We start from the raw sequence: 19,208 nt of genomic DNA, 5'->3' as shown, positions 1-19,208 counted from the left end.
AAATGTGAGTTCCCCATTTTGGTCCCAAATACACACATACCCCCATATATATATATATATATATATACACACACACACATATTACATATGGGTAAGATGTGTCAGGATAAAACCTTTACCAGTAGCGAAGTATAGTTACGTTTAGGCTCTTTTTACGTTGAAATGTGCAGCAAATTCCGAAGCTGCAATGTATTCTGACATTTCTTTACAAATTAAATTCCATATTCCGGGGAGCAACTTGCACCGTTGCATAGGAATTTAATATCTCTAGTTATCTAACCATAGATTCTTGGTGATGGGAATTGTGAAGGAGTGAATATAGTTCCATATATTTTATATATGCTTATCCAACGATGCATAGACACGAACATTGCTATTGGTAGATATGGGGCACTCAATATTATTGGAACAATATATATATACACTTTTCTTGGTACTCCCATTTTTTTCATAAAAAAAAAATAATAATTTAAGTCTTGGTCATTTGGACCATACTTTAGCTATCTCCAGTTTTCATGAATATTGATCCTCTTATTATGTGTAACACATCGTGTTGTATAATAGGGGACGGTTATGATTAACAGATCCGTGTGTACAGCAGGAAAGATTGTGCGATCACAATCACCCCCTGTTGTACAACACGGTGTTGTTACAGCAAAGGATACCAACTCTCTAAACACCTAGAAAAAAGCTTATACCAACTCTCCATTCGAGCCATATCCCTAAAAAGGCTTAAACGCTGCCATTAATACCCATACAAGGATTTGCGGGAGACAAGTGAACCATGGTCCCAGCACATTGAGTTGTGGAGTGGGCTTTACTTATCCAAAGCCCAAATTGGTAGTCAGTCCAGATCGAGGTGATGACCTGTTTTCTATTTTGGATCAGATTCAAAAATATTAGTACCTTATTTTGGGGGCTTGTGCAAGCCCAAACCTTTTGTTTGGGGCTGCATTGCTTTTTTTATTTTATTTTACCTCACAATGGTTCGAGAGTTAGACTGGGGGTTACGGAGAAGAAGTTCGAACCAAAAAACATAGGGTGAGGACAATAAAGGCCTGGCCCTTTATACAACACCGTGACTGCATTGCTTAAGCACATCCCAAAACCACAAAACCACTATAATCGGACAATCTCAATAAAGGTGGATTATTGGGATTAGATGCAAAGTACAGTGTAACATAAAGAATTCCCCAACAGAACTTTAGACACTCCCAATGAGCCGTCAATGCAATGCCCAACTTATAGATGTGCAATTTCTTTTATTATACGAGGAGAAAGAGGTCACTGAGTCAATATTATGAATTCAAATCCTCATTGATATATGAAAAAAACATTCTATATCCTCTTATTTCTCCTATTCACTTCATGAAAAAAGCCAATAATTCCTAAATGAGTTGAAGTACTCTTATGACAAAGTCTTCTAGCTATGAAATTCCTTACAATAAACTGTCTATAGCTGCAATCACTCGTGAATTACAAGGCCTTGAGAAATTGTGTAGCAGTATATGAAATCAGGTGTCAACTGTCACATCATTTTAGTAGTATTCTTTAAATGTTGGTAAAAATGATGGTTTTTTTACTTCTTTAGCACACATTGGTCTAGTACTTCCCCAGGCAGAATTAAGCTTAGCATTTGTATAAAGCTGAAGAATAGTATTTCACAGGCAAGAAAAAGGTGAGAGTATCTCAAATTAGATGGTGGATTAATTTCAACTCAATGATACACCTATTTACATTTTTGGTAACCATATCTTTTACAGAGGGTTTTTTTTTTTTCTTCTCTTTTTGTGTGTGCTTTTATTCTTGCTCCATTTCCCTAGTAGATCAAAATATAGGACCAGCAGCAAGGATTTCCTGAGTCAGGTTGTCGTCCTCACCAATTGTGTGGTTCACGAACCCCTCAAAATTGTTCTTGAACAGGCCCGCCAGCTTCAGCAATGTTTCTTCGTAAGCATTCTTATCTGACCACTGCATCCAGAAAAGAAACGCATTTCTCAAACAATAAATTCACACTACATGAAACAAGGTAGATAACAAGCAATTGAGATTAAGAAACAGCCAACTAACAGTGGTCACTGGATCCAGAATTTCTGAAGGCACACCCTCAACCTCAGTAGGGATCTCAAGCCCAAACACTTCGGTCTTCTTGAAATCTGCATTCAGAAGGCTGCCAGAGTGTATGGCATCAATGATTTTCCGGGTGTATGGTAACTTAATACGATTCCCTGAACCATAGCTGCAAGATAATCAAAATCAACTATAATTGTCGAATTCTAACATATTTATAAATGCAGATCACAGTCTTTTGTACTATAGTCCAATATATATACAAACCTTCCACCAGACCAGCCAGTGTTGACGAGCCATCCTGTTGCACCATGCTTCTGCATCTTCTCAGCTAGCATGGCAGCATACTTAGTAGGATGCAGCATGATGAACGCTGCACCAAAGCAGGCCGAGAATGTTGCCCTTGGCTCCTTCACACCCTCTTCCGTGCCAGCAACCTGTATTTATAACCAATTCAGTCACCAAAATATTCTTCTCTTGCCCAATTAGTTAGTAGGATCGTTTTACTCATACATAGACAGAAATGCAGTACATGTGCATCTAATCATTTGGGAGGGGCTTATCTACATAATTTATCACTGAATTTGTACAAGATCTATGAAAAAGAGATCGAGTATAGTTTTGACAATGAGATACATACCAGAGCAGTGTACCCACTGATGAAATGGTACATGGTCTGTGCTAGGTTCAGCTTGCTCACAGGTGGGAGCACACCAAAAGCATCACACGCCAAAAGTATCACATTCTTTGGGTGTGGACCAACACACGGAATCGTTGCATTAGGAATGTACTCAATGGGATAGGCTGCACGAGTGTTCTCTGCAGTTACAAGACAAATAGGCACGAGTTCAGTAAGACGCAACAACAATGTTTTTTCTCTCAGTAAGTAAGATGCAATGACAATAATACTATGTCATTGTAATAGTGGTTAAAGTGCTAGTACACCATGTGATAGGGAGACCACAATTAAGGGTAAATTCAAGAATCAACATAGCCATAATATCATAAAGTTCTTCAGTTTATTTCCTTCCTCTGCATCATTCAATTCACTATTTAGTGTACATGTGTTTCTTGAATGAACTAATTAAGTAAACTCCAAAGAGAGAGCAAGCAAATTCTTAGCACGACTAAGTCAAAATTATCATATTTGATGTCAGCAGTAAGATGGAGTTAATAAATTATTATAATAACAAATGACTAGTGCATTACCCGTGACAGATTTATCGGCATAATCCACCTCTCGGTTATGTTCATTGAATACCACATTTTCCACCACTGCAAAGGACAATGTATTGAAATATTTCCCTATTAATTTCACGCCAAGTTTCAAACTGTAGTTGACAAGATCAAAGTTAAATTGGGAGTAAAATATGACCATACCAGTCCCAAATTTGATGGCATTCCATATTTCAGGTTCCTTCTCCCTGGAGAGATCAATGCACTTGGCATAGCAACCACCTTCGATATTTGAGACACCATTTTCACTCCAACAGTGCTCATCATCTCCAATTAAGTACCTATTGTGATCGGTTGACAGAGTTGTTTTTCCAGTACCTAAAAGATAATTAAATAGAACTCATCATTAGCAATTGAAGCAACAGACAATCAAGCAAATTAGTCATCTATGAGGCAAAATAAAATTGGTGGAGAAAGAGTGAGAAGGCAGACACATATCAGTTGACAATGATCCGTGATGATACAATACCTGATAATCCAAAGAAGAGGGCAACATCTCCATCTTTGCCCATATTGCAACCAGAATGTAAGGATAGAATTTGACGCTTAGGCATGAGGTAATGCATTAAACTGAATAGGCCTTTCTTCATTTCCCCCGCATACTGAGTACCAAGAATGACCATTTCTTTTCTAGAAAGGTTTATATCCACACTAGTTGAGGATGTCATATAGTGTGTGTAACGATTACATGGGAACTGTCCAGCATTGTATATAGTGAAGTCTGGAGTTCCAAAATTCTTCAGCTCTTCAGGTGTGGGACGGATACACCTGCCACCCACAAGCTTATCAGATTGTATGCGAAACTAATCCACCATTACACCTATGCACATTTATAACCAGTAACTTTAAGGCAACATTTTTTTTTTCTTTAAAGTTTTTTCCTGAATTGTTTGAAGGGGCAATATGAATCAAGATAGAATAATTAGTATTAAGTTGATAATAGAAAATAACTTGATGGAAATATGAACAAAAAGATAAATACTGCTTTCATTCACTTACATGTTGTGCATGAACAAGGAATGGTAAGCTCTGGCAGAGACAATCCGAACTTTGATTCGATTCTCTGGGTCCCAGTTCAGGAACTGATCATTGACAAACACCTGATCATATAAAAATCACCAAGTCAACATCCAATTCCTATCAGATTAGTGTAATTTAATGTGAAGGGTAGCCACATTCCTATTCTTTAAGGGAACCTGTATCCCCTTCTGTTTAGGGATCCCGTGCACTGTTGCAACACATCTACCTCAAAATGCAACAAAGCAACATCACAAAATGCAACACCCATGCAGCAACTTCAAAAAAAGTTTTAGCAAACCAAAATTACAACACCGATGAAACATATTACACACAATTTAACACATTTTCGTTGTTGTTTCATTAACGATTTAAAGTAGTTGTAGTTGTTGCATTAGGCACATGACAGACACAGAGGAAAATGACACGGGAGAGGGGTTAACATTTCAAATTAGGCAATTTCAAGCAAACTTATTAAGGTTAAATATCACCCTTTTCTATAATTTGTGACTCTCAATTCCAGCAGATTTTATAAATCCGACTAGTTAAAATGTGTTCAGAAAAGGGAAAATTACCTTGTCCAGAGAATTTAAGTAATCAACAGCTCTTTCTCTGTTGACCATAAATGAGTGCTCATCCATTTCAATGTTGGGTGAACCCCTGTATATATATACACAGAGAAACAAAATATGTAAACAAAGGAATTAACAGATAGGAAATTAAACAAGCATTTTATTTTCTCTTTGTGCTAGAGAGAGAGAGAGAGCACATACTTTCCCCACCAAAGCTCTTCCTGGGCAGTCTCGTCCTTGACGACGCGTTTATCTTTGGGACATCGACCAGTCTTGGCTCCGGAGAGGGTTGCCAAAGCACCAGTCGATGTTATGAACGACCCTTTCTCGTACTTTATGGCCTGCTCGTATAGCTCTGCACGCACACCACCAATTCATGAAGCCTCGATTGTATATAGTTTGATCGATTGAATTGTTTGAATATAAATAAATATATAGCATAATACACACACACACATTGTATATGTTCACCTGCAGGGGAGAGGTTATAGAGGACATGGGTAAATTTCAAGGCACTGTCAGTAACGCTGATGGTGGGTGTGACGGAGTGGTGATGAATAATCTTTGGGGTCTCAGATGTCTTTGATGGGTCTCCTCTCACCACTTTGGGTCCAGCTTCTCTCGTCAGAGATGCCAAAGAGGCACTGATCCAAACAAGAACAGAACACTAATCAGTGACAGGACAAATGTGTTTGATCATAAAATAACCAACATTTTTTTTTGACCGAACATATTAATGAACCAGTAACAAGGAGAATTCAAGTGAACAAGCCAAAAAATTATAGAAGAGATGCCCTTGAAACACAATAAATTTTTAATTTTTTTTTTCTTTTCAATCTATCTTAATAATAATAATAAAATTACATTAATTAATATTTTATTAATTACATTAAAAAATGTTTTCTACTACTTTCTTGTGAAAATAATATATGATGGCTTCATTATCTATGCTATCCATTATCACATAACCTTTTTGAAATATATACACTATGAGAAAGACGCTAGACTGTTTTACCCGAAAATATCAATGAAGGCAAAAGTATATAGTAAGGTATTTTTAAAATTTTAACTAAAATTATATGTCGTAATGTAAATTAAAAAAAAAAAAATCTTTTTCATATATAGACAAGGCTTATAGGTGTATTATGAATGGTAATTTGAAGAATATCAAATTTTGGCCCCAAAGTATTTCAGAAAAAATTATATATATATAATTACTACTTATATTTTCTAAGAAATAAATATTTTTAATTTTTAATTATGAATACTACAGTTTATATCTACTTATATTTTCTAAGAAATAAATATTTTTAATTTTTATTATGAATACTGTAATATTTTTAATTTTTTATTATGAATACTACAGTTTATCCAAAGTTTGACTTTTATTTTCCGGTTACTAAATTGGTCCACCCAAATTAATATTTCAGGTCCGCCCGTGCATACAAGCCTTTCCAAATTCCAATCTTTTTACCTCAAGGTCCTCAATGCAGTGCATGCTCATTAATTGTATTATATATATATATTGATATAATTATACCTAATGGATTGGAGCTGCTGTTTCTTGCGTTCTTCTTCAAAAGCAGCTTGATTTTCATTAACCATTGGAGACATAGGCCCTGTCTTCTTCTGAAGCGAGTGAAGCTCATTGATGGTTTGAGCTTTCACTGATGGCGTGCTATCGTCGTGACATATTTCGTTCGTTGTCTGAATCTTCGCGAGTCCATTTTCAGAACTTGTGTCTGCCATTTCTTCTCTACAATTAATATTTGTGTATTCAACCACATAAACAAAAATATTGGAGTATTTGAAAATTCAAACACCCAAGTCACGTATTTATATACATGCATACGCATGTTTATGTTTTGACTTTAGACACACAAAAATAGCATATACAACATGCAACTCATGTAAGTTTATCCCCATTATAATAACAGTAATCACAGTTGGCTATTCCAATTTTTGTTATTACGTACATTATATCTATATTTTCAGGCATATTGGTAACTTTGGGAGTGAAAACCCCCATATATAGATATTCCATCGACATAAGTTGATTTTGAGAGAGTTGACCACGTCCCCACTGGTTTTCTCATCTTTCAATCCGGGAAAAATAAAAATAAAAATTCAAGAATTGAATTTTAAGCAGTGCCATAGTCAAAAATTTCCTTCTGTGGGGCAATATTTGTTTAAATATACTAAAAAAAATCATATTTAATTAATTAAGAATAAGATATGAAAAAGAAAAAAAACTCAATTACTTAAATCTCTACTCTAACTATTCTAATATATCACATATGTTAAAAAAAAATTCATGATAATCATAATGGAGAACATACATTGTTGTTTTAATGTGGGCATTGTGATTCTGAATTATTGGTTGTTAAGCATGTAATTTTGGGTTTGATAGATTTTACTAATATGTAAGAATTGATTATATATATATATATATATATATATATATATATTTTTGTTTTTATGTTGTGTTCTCGTTGGGTATTAGGAAGAACAAGAAACGACCAGAAAAAAAAAAATAGAAATAAAAAAAAAAAAATCAAATGATGAATATAAGTACAAATGGGTATGACAGTAATTTGGTTTTAATGGTTTCTTTACCTTTTTTTTTGGTCTACCTTTTTCAAGCAATAATACTATCATATTTTTTCTTATTTTTTATTTTTTCTTTACTTTATAATTTATCCAAACACGAATATTGCATATTTCTATATCCTTTCATTTATTTTCTTTCATAACTAATGTTATCAGTTGTTTTATTTTCTCTCCTACATAGCCTTATGCTGTATTCAGTAGAAAAGAAAAAGAGGTGTGGTGAAAAAATAAGAAAGAATTAACGAACTTACTTTGTCGGTAGGGATGAGACAAAAAAAGAAAGAAAAATGAAAATGATGACACATACTTCATCCTTTAAAAATTTTGTATCCACCTAAAAATGGGTGGAAGAAAAGAGGGAAGACAAATGGACTATTATAGAAATTTTAAATTAAATATTATACTAAATTATACAAGTTTTAAATTAAATATTATATTAAATTATACAAGTTTTAAATTACATTATTATCTTTTATAAATTATAATATTATAAATATTATTAGATATAATAATAAAAAAATTAAAACTTTGAACTTGTTAATGCAGAACACGGTAAGTGATTTTTAAAAATAAGTTTGTTTGATAAAATTTTAGAACACTGCTTAACATGGTAAGTATCGTTTAAAAGAGGCCAAAATTTTAAGCGTGGGGAAGTTACTTATCGCTTATCTCAGAATACGGTAAGTGGTTGAGTTTAAAAAATAACTTTTTGATGACTACTCTACCCTCATATAATTGTGTTATCTGTTTTAGTCTCTCTGCGATTTTTCTCATGAAAATGAATTACATGTAACAAATTCCAAAAATAAAAATAAAAATAAACATAATTCTACCTAATATATTTTAATTTTAAACACGTATATAGCTTTTTAGTTACCATTTTTATTGATTCACACTAGAAAATAAAATATTTATATAACAGAATTTTATTCAATTTCATGTACTTTCTTTAATATTTTTAACACTATTTTTATACCCTACAAAAATATTATGTAATTATTTATATAATAGAATTCTATTATCAGAGAATTGTTTTTCACATACTTTCTTAACACTCTTTTCAATACTCTACTATTTTCATGAAATATTTATATAATAGAATTTTATTCCTAAATAAGAATTCTTTTTCAAGTAATTTCCTTAATCTTTGTAACACCCTACCTAAATATTATTCAATCCAAAACTCATATATTTTAAATATTATGTAATACAAAATCCATATATTTATATATTTCATTAAGTAAATGTGATTGTTTTATTAATATTTTTGTATTATAAATATAAACTGTTATGAGTATCAGATATTGAGGGTAAAAATGTAATATGTATAACTTTCAGACTTTAGTTTTATATATAACAAACAATCTTAATGAATTCAGCACTTAAAATTAAAATGTAATTAAACAAGTTTTCAAATTAATACATTCAGTGCTTAAAGTTTCAGCGCTTAAAATTCAGTACTTGAAATTTTCAGTGCTTAATTTTCAGTTTTATCAAACAACACATTTTTCTTTCCTTCTCTCTTTGCGAATATAGTAAATCATGAGTTTATTTACTTCTCTTCTATCCAACCCAACAAAAAAAAAAATACATAATTTCTTTACTAAAATTTTTCTTTCAATCCAAATTTTTACGGAACAGAGCATTAGTAAAATTTTAAATTAATAATCCACATCAAGCTATGCAATGATTGATTTTCAACAATTGATTTTTCGAACCATTTTGGAGAACTATTTGACAATTTGGTTCTCAAACATTGATAAAAAGTTATTTTACGTCTCTAAATAAATTTCATTTTTTCATTTACGTGGAGGGTGCACTTTAATAATTTTACTCGATATATTTGTAAATTGGGGTCCCTATTTTCATTGATTTGCAATTTTCTCAACGAAATTGGATTGATCCTTGCATTCAATACAGGTCTCTCTACCCGATTGCGGCCATATAAACCACAACATTTTCTTCGTCTTCGCAACCGTTTACTCGCCAACTCATGGTTTCAGAGAGCTGCATGATTGCCCTCTGCAACATTCACTTATTCACTTTCCTCTCGTAATAGAATAACCCTTTCTCTCCCTCCCTCCCCCCTCCTCTCTCTCTCTCTCTCTCTCTCTCTCTCTCTATATATATATATATATATATATATATATGCATGAGATTGTTGGGATTACGTGCCCTGAGAGCCAATTATTTGCTTTTTAATATTCGATATTTAGTTAATAAATATGATTTATTAAATTAGTTTTTATACATTTGAGCCCATCGGTTTCATGCACCTTAACATCATTCGTAGTCGGTGATAAAAATTGGGCACTTTTATCTGTAAGATTGTAACATACTTAACCTCTATGAGATATGATGGTTTGTCTCAACCATTGGAGTAGTTAACTCTAAGTTAATGTGTTAGTGTGTACACTGAGCTGAATCACCAAAAGATCACACCATACAAAATACTATCATTATTTTGGTGTGTTTCTTATCTACTAAATCCATAAGTTCTAAATCCTGAGGGATTTAGTGAACTCAAGTTTCAATACTAGTCATTTTGACTTATCAATGTGTGAGAACTTTTAAGATCAATACCACAACATCTTAGGTGGCTAATGTTGGAGTTGTGGGAACACAAAAGTTTAACATGGAATCCACTTTTATAAGAATTAGAATATCCCATTGATGCAATTTAATAATTTTGATCGCTGGAACCTAGTCAGGGCATTTTAGTAGAATGTTTACTAAATTATTTATTGAGAAAAATATTTATTTTGAAAAATCCTTTTATAAAAGAATTTAATTCAGTGATAATAAGGATTAAATTGGTTACTAAAAAAAATAAGAACTAAGTATGGTTTAGGTGGGACAATATTTATTTTCCTTGAGGTTACTTATGGATATCCGGTAGTGGAGGGGCTTATATGTAATTGTTTAGTATGATAGAGCCTTGTTGTAATTTTTAAATCTTATAATGCAATTACAATAATATTGTGGTGTTTATTGTAATTAATTAGATGAGATAGAGATATCTCTGTACCTATCTAATTGGAGCTAGGATGAGAATCCATTTTGATCTCATCTGAGTCATCTCTAGCCTCATCTATATACGATCTCTCATGTTGTTAATGCTTAGACGCATAACGACAACATCCAGAATAACCAGAGTGAGAGATATATGATTTCCACAAACCTGTATAATTCGGAAATATATAGGTGAAAATTTACTGATGTTCAAGGTCAAAGGAGGAGTAAGTCTAGCTCACTGTTCTTCTCGGAGTGTTGACGATTTATCAATCGTCTAAATGTATGAGATCTTTTTTCGGTACTTCTTGATTTCATGAAAAATTACGTGATATAAGATCCTGAAAATTTATTAAATACTTGGCCTTCACCTTTATCACCGGACAATACGCCACACCTGGCTGCATTGCTTATACGCATCCCAAGACCGCAAAACCACTATAATAGGACTGTCTCAATAAAGGTGGAATACTGGGATTAGATGCAAAGTACAGTGTGACATAAAGAATTCCTTAACAGAACTTTAGACTCTCCCAATGAGCCATCAATGCAATGTCCAACTTATAGATGTGCAATTTCTTTTATTATACGAGGAGAAAGAGGTCACTGAGTCAATACTATGAATTCAAATCCTCATTGATATATGAAAAAAAACATTTTATATCCTCTTATTTCTTCTATTCACTTCATGAAAAAAGCCAATCATTCCTAAATGAGTTGAAGTACTCTTATGACAAAGTCTTCTAGCTATGAAATTCCTTACAATAAACTGTCTATAGCTGCAATCACTTGTGAATTACAAGGCCATGAGAAAATATGCAGCGGTATATGAAATCAGGTGTCAACTGTCACATCATTTTAGTAGTATTCTTTAAATGTTGGTAAAAATGATGGTTTTTTTACTTCTTTAGCACGCATTGGTCTAGTACTTCCCCAGGCAGAATTAAGCTTAGCATTTGTATAAAGCTGAAGAATAGTATTTCACAGGCATGTAAAAGGTGAGAGTATCTCAAATTAGATGTTGGATTAATTTCAACTCAATGATACACCTATTTACATTTTTGGTAACCATATCTTTTACAGAGGGTTTTTTTTTTTTTTTTTCTTCTCTTTTTGTGTGTGCTTTTATTCTTGCTTCATTTCCCTAGTAGATCAAAATATAGGACCAGCAGCAAGGATTTCCTGAGTCAGGTTGTCGTCCTCACCAATTGTGTGGTTCACGAACCCCTCAAAATTGTTCTTGAACAGGCCCGCCAGCGTCAGCAATGTTTCTTCGTAAGCATTCTTATCTGACCACTGCATCCAGAAAAGAAACGCATTTCTCAAACAATAAATTCACACTACATGAAACAAGGTAGATAACAAGCAATTGAGATTAAGAAACAGCCAACTAACAGTGGTCACTGGATCCAGAATTTCTGAAGGCACACCCTCAACCTCAGTAGGGATCTCAAGCCCAAACACTTCGGTCTTCTTGAAATCTGCATTCAGAAGGCTGCCAGAGTGTATGGCATCAATGATTTTCCGGGTGTATGGTAACTTAATACGATTCCCTGAACCATAGCTGCAAGATAATCAAAATCAACTATAATTGTCGAATTCTAACATATTTATAAATGCAGATCACAGTCTTTTGTACTATAGTCCAATATATATACAAACCTTCCACCAGACCAGCCAGTGTTGACGAGCCATCCTGTTGCACCATGCTTCTGCATCTTCTCAGCTAGCATGGCAGCATACTTAGTAGGATGCAGCATGATGAACGCTGCACCAAAGCAGGCCGAGAATGTTGCCCTTGGCTCCTTCACACCCTCTTCCGTGCCAGCAACCTGTATTTATAACCAATTCAGTCACCAAAATATTCTTCTCTTGCCCAATTAGTTAGTAGGATGGTTTTACTCATACATAGACAGAAATGCAATACATGTGCATCTAATCATTTGGGAGGGGCTTATCTACATATTTTATCACTGAATTTGTACAAGATCTATGAAAAAGAGATCGAGTATAGTTTTGACAATGAGATACATACCAGAGCAGTGTACCCACTGATGAAATGGTACATGGTCTGTGCTAGGTTCAGCTTGCTCACAGGTGGGAGCACACCAAAAGCATCACAAGCCAAAAGTATCACATTCTTTGGGTGTGGACCAACACACGGAATCGTTGCATTAATAATGTACTCAATGGGATAGGCTGCACGAGTGTTCTCTGCAGTTACAAGAGAAATAGGCACAAGTTCAGTGAGATGCAACAACAATGTTTTTTTCTCTGGGTAAGTAAGATGCAATGACAATAAAACTATGTCATTGTAATAGTGGTTAAAGTGTTAGTACACCATGTGATAGGGAGACCACAATTAAGGGTAAATTCAAGAATCAACATAGCCATAATATCATAAAGTTGTTCAGTTTATTTCCTTCCTCTGCATCATTCAATTCACTATTTAGTGTACACGTGTTTCTTGAATGAACTAATTAAGTAAACTCCAAAGAGAAAGCAAGCAAATTCTTAGCACGACTAAGTCAAAATTATAGTACCAAATGACTAGTGCATTACCTGTGACAGATTTATCCGCATAATCCACCTCTCGCGTATGTTCATCGAATACCACATTTTCCACCACTGCAAAGGACAAGGTATTGAAATATTTCACTATTAATTTCACGCCAAGTTTCAAACTGTAGTTGACAAGATCAAATTTAAATTAGGAGTAAATTATGACCATACCAGTCCCAAATTTGATGGCATTCCATATATCAGGTTCCTTCTCCCTGGAGAGATCGATGCACTTGGCATAGCAACCACCTTCGATATTTGAGACACCATTTTCACTCCAACAGTGCTCATCATCACCAATTAAGTACCTATTGTGATCGGTTGACAGAGTTGTTTTTCCGGTACCTAAAAGATAATTAAATAGAACTCATCATTAGCAATTGAAGCAACAGACAATCAAGCAAATTAGTCATCTATGAGACGAAATAAAATTGGAGCAGAAAGAGTGAGAAGGCAGACACATCAGCTGGCAATGATCCGTGATGATACAATACCTGATAATCCAAAGAAGAGGGCAACATCTCCATCTTTGCCCGTATTGCAACCAGAATGTAAGGATAGAATTTGACGCTTAGGCATGAGGTAATGCATTAAACTGAATAGGCCTTTCTTCATTTCCCCGGCATACTGAGTACCAAGAATGACCATTTCTTTTCTAGAAAGGTTTATATCCACACTGGTTGAGGATGTCATATAGTGTGTGTAACGATTACATGGGAATTGTCCAGCATTGTATATAGTGAAGTCTGGAGTTCCAAAATTCTCCAGCTCTTCAGGTGTGGGACGGATACACCTGCCACCCACAAGCTTATCAGATTGTATGCGAAACTAATCCACCATTACACTGATGCACATTTATAACCAGTAACTTTAAGGCGACATTTTTTTTTTCTTTAAAGTATTTTCCTGAATTCTTTGAAGGGGCAATATGAATCAAGATAGAATAATTAGTATTAAGTTGATAATAGAAAATAACTTGATGGAAATATGAACAAAAAGATAAATACTGCTTTCATTCACTTACATGTTGTGCATGAACAAGGAATGGTAAGCTCTGGCAGAGACAATCCGAACTTTGATTCGATTCTCTGGGTCCCAGTTCAGGAACTGATCATTGACAAACACCTGATCATATAAAAATCACCAAGTCAACATCCAATTCCTATCAGATTAGTGTAATTTAATGTGAAGGGTAGCCACATTCCTATTCTTTAAGGGAACCTGTATCCCCTTCTGTTTAGGGATCCCGTGCACTGTTGCAACACATCTACCTCAAAATGCAACAAAGCAACATCACAAAATGCAACACCCATGCAGCAACTTCAAAAAAAGTTTTAGCAAACCAAAATTACAACACCGATGAAACATATTACACACAATTTAACACATTTTCGTTGTTGTTTCATTAACGATTTAAAGTAGTTGTAGTTGTTGCATTAGGCACATGACAGACACAGAGGAAAATGACACGGGAGAGGGGTTAACATTTCAAATTAGGCAATTTCAAGCAAACTTATTAAGGTTAAATATCACCCTTTTCTATAATTTGTGACTCTCAATTCCAGCAGATTTTATAAATCCGACTAGTTAAAATGTGTTCAGAAAAGGGAAAATTACCTTGTCCAGAGAATTTAAGTAATCAACAGCTCTTTCTCTGTTGACCATAAATGAGTGCTCATCCATTTCAATGTTGGGTGAACCCCTGTATATATATACACAGAGAAACAAAATATGTAAACAAAGGAATTAACAGATAGGAAATTAAACAAGCATTTTATTTTCTCTTTGTGCTAGAGAGAGAGAGAGAGCACATACTTTCCCCACCAAAGCTCTTCCTGGGCAGTCTCGTCCTTGACGACGCGTTTATCTTTGGGACATCGACCAGTCTTGGCTCCGGAGAGGGTTGCCAAAGCACCAGTCGATGTTATGAACGACCCTTTCTCGTACTTTATGGCCTGCTCGTATAGCTCTGCACGCACACCACCAATTCATGAAGCCTCGATTGTATATAGTTTGATCGATTGAATTGTTTGAATATAAATAAATATATAGCATAATATACACACACACACATTGTATATGTTCACCTGCAGGGGAGAGGTTATAGAGGACATGGGTAAATTTCAAGGCACTGTCAGTAACGCTGATGGTGGGTGTGACGGAGTGGTGATGAATAATCTTTGGGGTCTCAGATGTCTTTGATGGGTCTCCTCTCACCACTTTGGGTCCAGCTTCTCTCGTCAGGGATGCCAAAGAGGCACTGATCCAAACAAGAACAGAACACTAATCAGTGACAGGACAAATGTGTTGATCATAAAATAACCTAACATTTTTTTTACCAAACATCCTAATGAACCAGTAACAAGGAGAATTCAAGTGAACAACTCAAAAAAATTATAGAAGAGATGCCCTTGAAAGTTGAAACACAAGATGTTTTAATTTTTTTTTTTTTTTTTTTTTCAATCTATCTTAGTAATAATAATAAAATTAGATATTTTTATTGAGTACATTTATTATTGTTTTTTATGATTTTCTTATTGTGAGAACAATATCTTATGGTTTCATGTGCGACATGCATTATCTCTCTAAAAAATTACTAATTAGCCTTTCTAAATTTTGAATATTCAAATTTTAAATTTTAAATGACATATTTGGAAAAATGTAAAATATATTATTTAAAAAAGAAAAGTAAATAATTACTTTGAAACAGATCAAAAAAGAAAAACATGAAACTTTTTTTTTTGGGACGGAATAAGTATTTCTAAGAAATTAATAAGTTTAATTTTTTATTATGAATACTACAATTTTTTTTATATATTTATTTTTCATTATTCAAGGTTTTGCTTTTATTTTCCGTTTAATAAATTGGTCCTTCCAAATTAATATTTCTGGTCCGCCCCTGCATACTCATTAATTGTATTATATATGTAACGCACCAACACACACACACACGCACACATATATATAAATATATATTTATTGATATAATTATACCTAATGGATTGGAGTTTCTGTTTCTTGCGTTCTTCTTCAAAAGCAGCTTGAGTTCCATTAACCATTGGAGACATAGGTCCTGTCTTCTTCTGAAGCGAGTGAAGCTCATTGATGGTCTGAGCGTTCACTGATGGCGTGCTATCGTCATGACATATTTCATTCGTTGTCTGAATCTTCGCGAGTCCATTTTCAATACTTGTTTCTGCCATTTCTTCTCTACAATTAATGTTTGTGTATTCAACCACCTAAACAAAAATATTGGAGTATTTGGATATTCAAACACCCAACAAGTCACGTACTTATATATACATGTGCACAGATGTTTATGTTTAGATTTTAGACACACAAAAATAGCATATACAACATGCAACTCATCTTGTAAGAGTAATCACTGTTGGCTATTCCAATTTTTGTTAGTACGTACATTATATCTATATTTTCATGCATATTGGCAACTTTAGAAGTGAAAGCCGCCATATATAGATAGTCCATCCACATACGTTGATTTTCAAGGAGTTGACCACGTCCAGACTGGTTTTCGCATCTTTCAATCCAGAAAAAAAAAATAAAAAAAAATTTCAAGAATTGAATTTTAAGTGGTAGATAATTGTAAATTAAGAATTTTTAAGGAATTAATGTTACCAATTAGTCATATATATATATATAAGTATCATAGTTCACTTTAATCCTCACCCTTTCAATGTTTCTTTATTTATTTATGGAACTAAACCCAAGTATATATTAATTTCAAAAATCAAACTAAATTATACGATTTAGATTGGTCCAAATCAACTTTGACGATTTAAATATATTTGTATACATTCGTGGTTAATTATGATATCATTTTTTTACCATGTATTGTTAGATCATGTTTCAAAGTTGCATTCATCGTTTTTATCTAATGTTCCACATACTATAATCATGTAGATCATAATTCCTAGTTGGCTAATCTGAATCTAAAGCTAATTTAAAATTTGACAAAACATAAAATTCACATTTGAAAATTGAAATTGTTGAGCAATGTTGTTTCAAATTTTAAAGAAAATTTCTTCCAATTCCATAATTCCAAATACAGCATAATTAAAATTGTTTCCTTCATCATTGTTCCCTTTCTCATTTCTTGAATCCATTTAGTTTGTTTGTTTATTGTGGCAAATTAATATCAATATGAGAGTGAAACTCTTAAAGTAGAGGGAAAATGTAATGACCCGGTCATTTTTCTTCCTTTTCTTTTTCTCAGATTTTAACGGATTTTTTTTTTTTTCCGTTGTCTTTTCCTTTTTGAGTTCGGTTTTTCATCACTTGATGTCGTCTCGAGTGCTCTGGAATGATTTCCGAGACTCTTTTTCTTGGATTGACAACTTCCTTTGGGGATTGTGTTATTTCTATATTTTATTTTTCCGAACACTGTTCACATTTTGTCTTTTTCTCTGTTATCCTTTTTCCTTGCACAACCTCACTTTTTATGCTCGGATTTGATTCCGGTTTTGCATGCATTCATAATATTTGACTTTCATGATAGTGGTATTTTTACTTTTCTAGAAAAGCATGTTGATTGCTTACTTCTTTTATAAAGGGGCATTAATGTATACTTTAGTGTAATTATTCTTAACTTGTGGGGTTTTAGTGTAATTAAATAAAGTAATTATTTTTCATCTTGGGGACCATTTTGCAATTAAATTTGGAAGATATTTTCAAAAAGGACCTTTTTACAATTTTTAAAAAGTGTGACAAGTGTCACACTCTCATTGGTGCACTTGTTGACATTTGTGTGGAAACACTTTAATGCATTGGATGATGACATTTGGAGGGTGAGGATTCACCAATTCGTTGGCCTAGGATTGGTGCACTTGTTTGCTTGGATGGTTGATAAGTGTAGGTGTGGGATTAAGCCTAGGAAGGAGCCATGGATTGGTGACAAGTGTAGGTTCACAATTTAGTCCTGCAAATATTTTTGGGCCACTTTGGGATTATGGTTTTAAAGGAAGGTTTTTGTGCAATTGACCATAGATGTGTGTGTTGACCATGGTGTAAGAGCACATAGTGAGTGGATGATTTCTATTTCCTCCACTCACACTTAACCACATTATTTCATTTTCTTCCTTACAAGAAAACCCTAGCCTCCATGGATGAAGCTTGAAGCCTTAGGCATTGACCTTGATCTTTGAGACCCTTCCACTTACTTTAGACCATAAAACTTGGAATACTTTTTGTTCCCCTCATCCTCCTCTTCAAAACCCTTGAAGGATCTAGCCTAACTCCTAGTTTTGCTTTGGTATCTAGAGATTCAATTCTCTAGTGAGGTATTGATCTATTATTTTGAAGTATTTTTATGCCATTATTGAGTGTTTTACATGCATGGAAGAGAAGGACTTGTATTTTGCCCTTAAACTGTTTTAACTTAAAATTAATCTTGTCAAATTAAATATAGAATATGAAAATATACTCAATTAGCTTTCATTTAGTTTTGGTTTCATGTAATTTGGATTTAAAATGAATTAGTTATGAATTTTTGAAGTTGCAAGCTAGTTGCTGGAAATTTGAAACTTTTCCTTTTCGGTCCGGAAATAAATTTTTATATGGAGTTGTGGTACTTCAATTGCCTTGAAATTTTTACTAAAACTTCCCCCATGGGTTTTACACTACTCAGAATTTTTTCACGATTTAGAGTATTTCTAAATTTTTTTAAAAATCCGAAACTATCTGTTGTCCATGTTTTTGTTGCAGCTGGAAAATATATTTTTAGATGATTTATTTCACTAACCTTTTGATATTGGATCATGGCTTAAATTTCCAGCTTTACACTTTCATATGTTTACTTCCAAAATAAATTAGGTTTGCCCAATTTGGATGTCAAATGAATTTTCAAAGTTGGAAGTTACAGGCTGAAAATGTGTTTTCTGGGTAGAATTTGTTTCAAAGTTGTGGGTCAAAACTGTTTCATTTGGGAAAATATTTTGTTAAACTAAATTGATATTATCAAATTACAGTGTTTAAGCTTTCATTGGGCTTTGGATTCATTCAATTTGGGTTAGAATTGAATTTTTTATGAATTTTACAAGTTGAAGGTAGCAAGCTGAAAAATCTGTTTTGCGGACCAAAAATTTGGGGCGATTTCATTTCGGTGGTAATTGG

The 19,208-nt window shown here is 33.6% G+C and overlaps 2 protein-coding genes across 2 annotated transcripts; both read right to left on the bottom strand.

Annotated features, from left to right (window-relative positions):
* Positions 1 to 1,623: 1,623 nt before the first annotated feature.
* Positions 1,624 to 6,644, bottom strand: LOC132282033 (phosphoenolpyruvate carboxykinase (ATP) 1-like). Its single transcript, XM_059783669.1, has 12 exons — positions 6,436 to 6,644; positions 5,367 to 5,539; positions 5,097 to 5,250; positions 4,899 to 4,983; positions 4,306 to 4,406; positions 3,776 to 4,074; positions 3,451 to 3,624; positions 3,280 to 3,345; positions 2,711 to 2,889; positions 2,338 to 2,507; positions 2,071 to 2,239; positions 1,624 to 1,971 (listed from the first exon to the last, which is right to left on the bottom strand). Exons 1-12 carry the CDS (start codon positions 6,642 to 6,644, stop codon positions 1,828 to 1,830), a joined length of 1,923 nt encoding a protein of 640 aa, XP_059639652.1. The 3' UTR covers positions 1,624 to 1,827.
* Positions 6,645 to 11,524: 4,880 nt separating this feature from the next.
* Positions 11,525 to 16,282, bottom strand: LOC132282032 (phosphoenolpyruvate carboxykinase (ATP) 1-like). The gene is made up of 12 exons (XM_059783668.1): positions 16,074 to 16,282; positions 15,167 to 15,339; positions 14,895 to 15,048; positions 14,697 to 14,781; positions 14,104 to 14,204; positions 13,574 to 13,872; positions 13,251 to 13,424; positions 13,080 to 13,145; positions 12,553 to 12,731; positions 12,180 to 12,349; positions 11,913 to 12,081; positions 11,525 to 11,813 (listed from the first exon to the last, which is right to left on the bottom strand). Exons 1-12 carry the CDS (start codon positions 16,280 to 16,282, stop codon positions 11,670 to 11,672), a joined length of 1,923 nt encoding a protein of 640 aa, XP_059639651.1. The 3' UTR covers positions 11,525 to 11,669.
* Between the last annotated feature and the right edge of the window lie 2,926 nt (positions 16,283 to 19,208).

Source organism: Cornus florida, unplaced genomic scaffold, assembly GCF_030987335.1.
Source record: "Cornus florida cultivar Cherokee Brave unplaced genomic scaffold, ASM3098733v1 CherokeeBrave_3.0.0_Hap2_Chr11, whole genome shotgun sequence".
Classification (NCBI taxonomy): domain Eukaryota; kingdom Viridiplantae; phylum Streptophyta; class Magnoliopsida; order Cornales; family Cornaceae; genus Cornus; species Cornus florida.
Note: the sequence above shows the minus strand (reverse complement) of the source record. Positions and strands in the feature narration are given on the sequence as shown.

Excerpts from the sequence above, each read along its gene's own strand:
- LOC132282033 (XM_059783669.1), bottom strand. The coding sequence starts at position 6,644 with ATGGCAGACACAAGTTCTGAAAATGGACTCGCGAAGATTCAGACAACG. Across the intron at positions 4,407-4,898 it reads ACTTAAATTCTCTGGACAAG|GTGTTTGTCAATGATCAGTT; the intron begins GTAATTTTCCCT and ends TTATATGATCAG. Across the intron at positions 2,508-2,710 it reads TCAGTGGGTACACTGCTCTG|GTTGCTGGCACGGAAGAGGG; the intron begins GTATGTATCTCA and ends TTATAAATACAG.
- LOC132282032 (XM_059783668.1), bottom strand. The coding sequence starts at position 16,282 with ATGGCAGAAACAAGTATTGAAAATGGACTCGCGAAGATTCAGACAACG. Across the intron at positions 15,340-16,073 it reads CAGAAACTCCAATCCATTAG|TGCCTCTTTGGCATCCCTGA; the intron begins GTATAATTATAT and ends TGTTTGGATCAG. Across the intron at positions 13,425-13,573 it reads CCTCTTCTTTGGATTATCAG|GTACCGGAAAAACAACTCTG; the intron begins GTATTGTATCAT and ends ATTATCTTTTAG.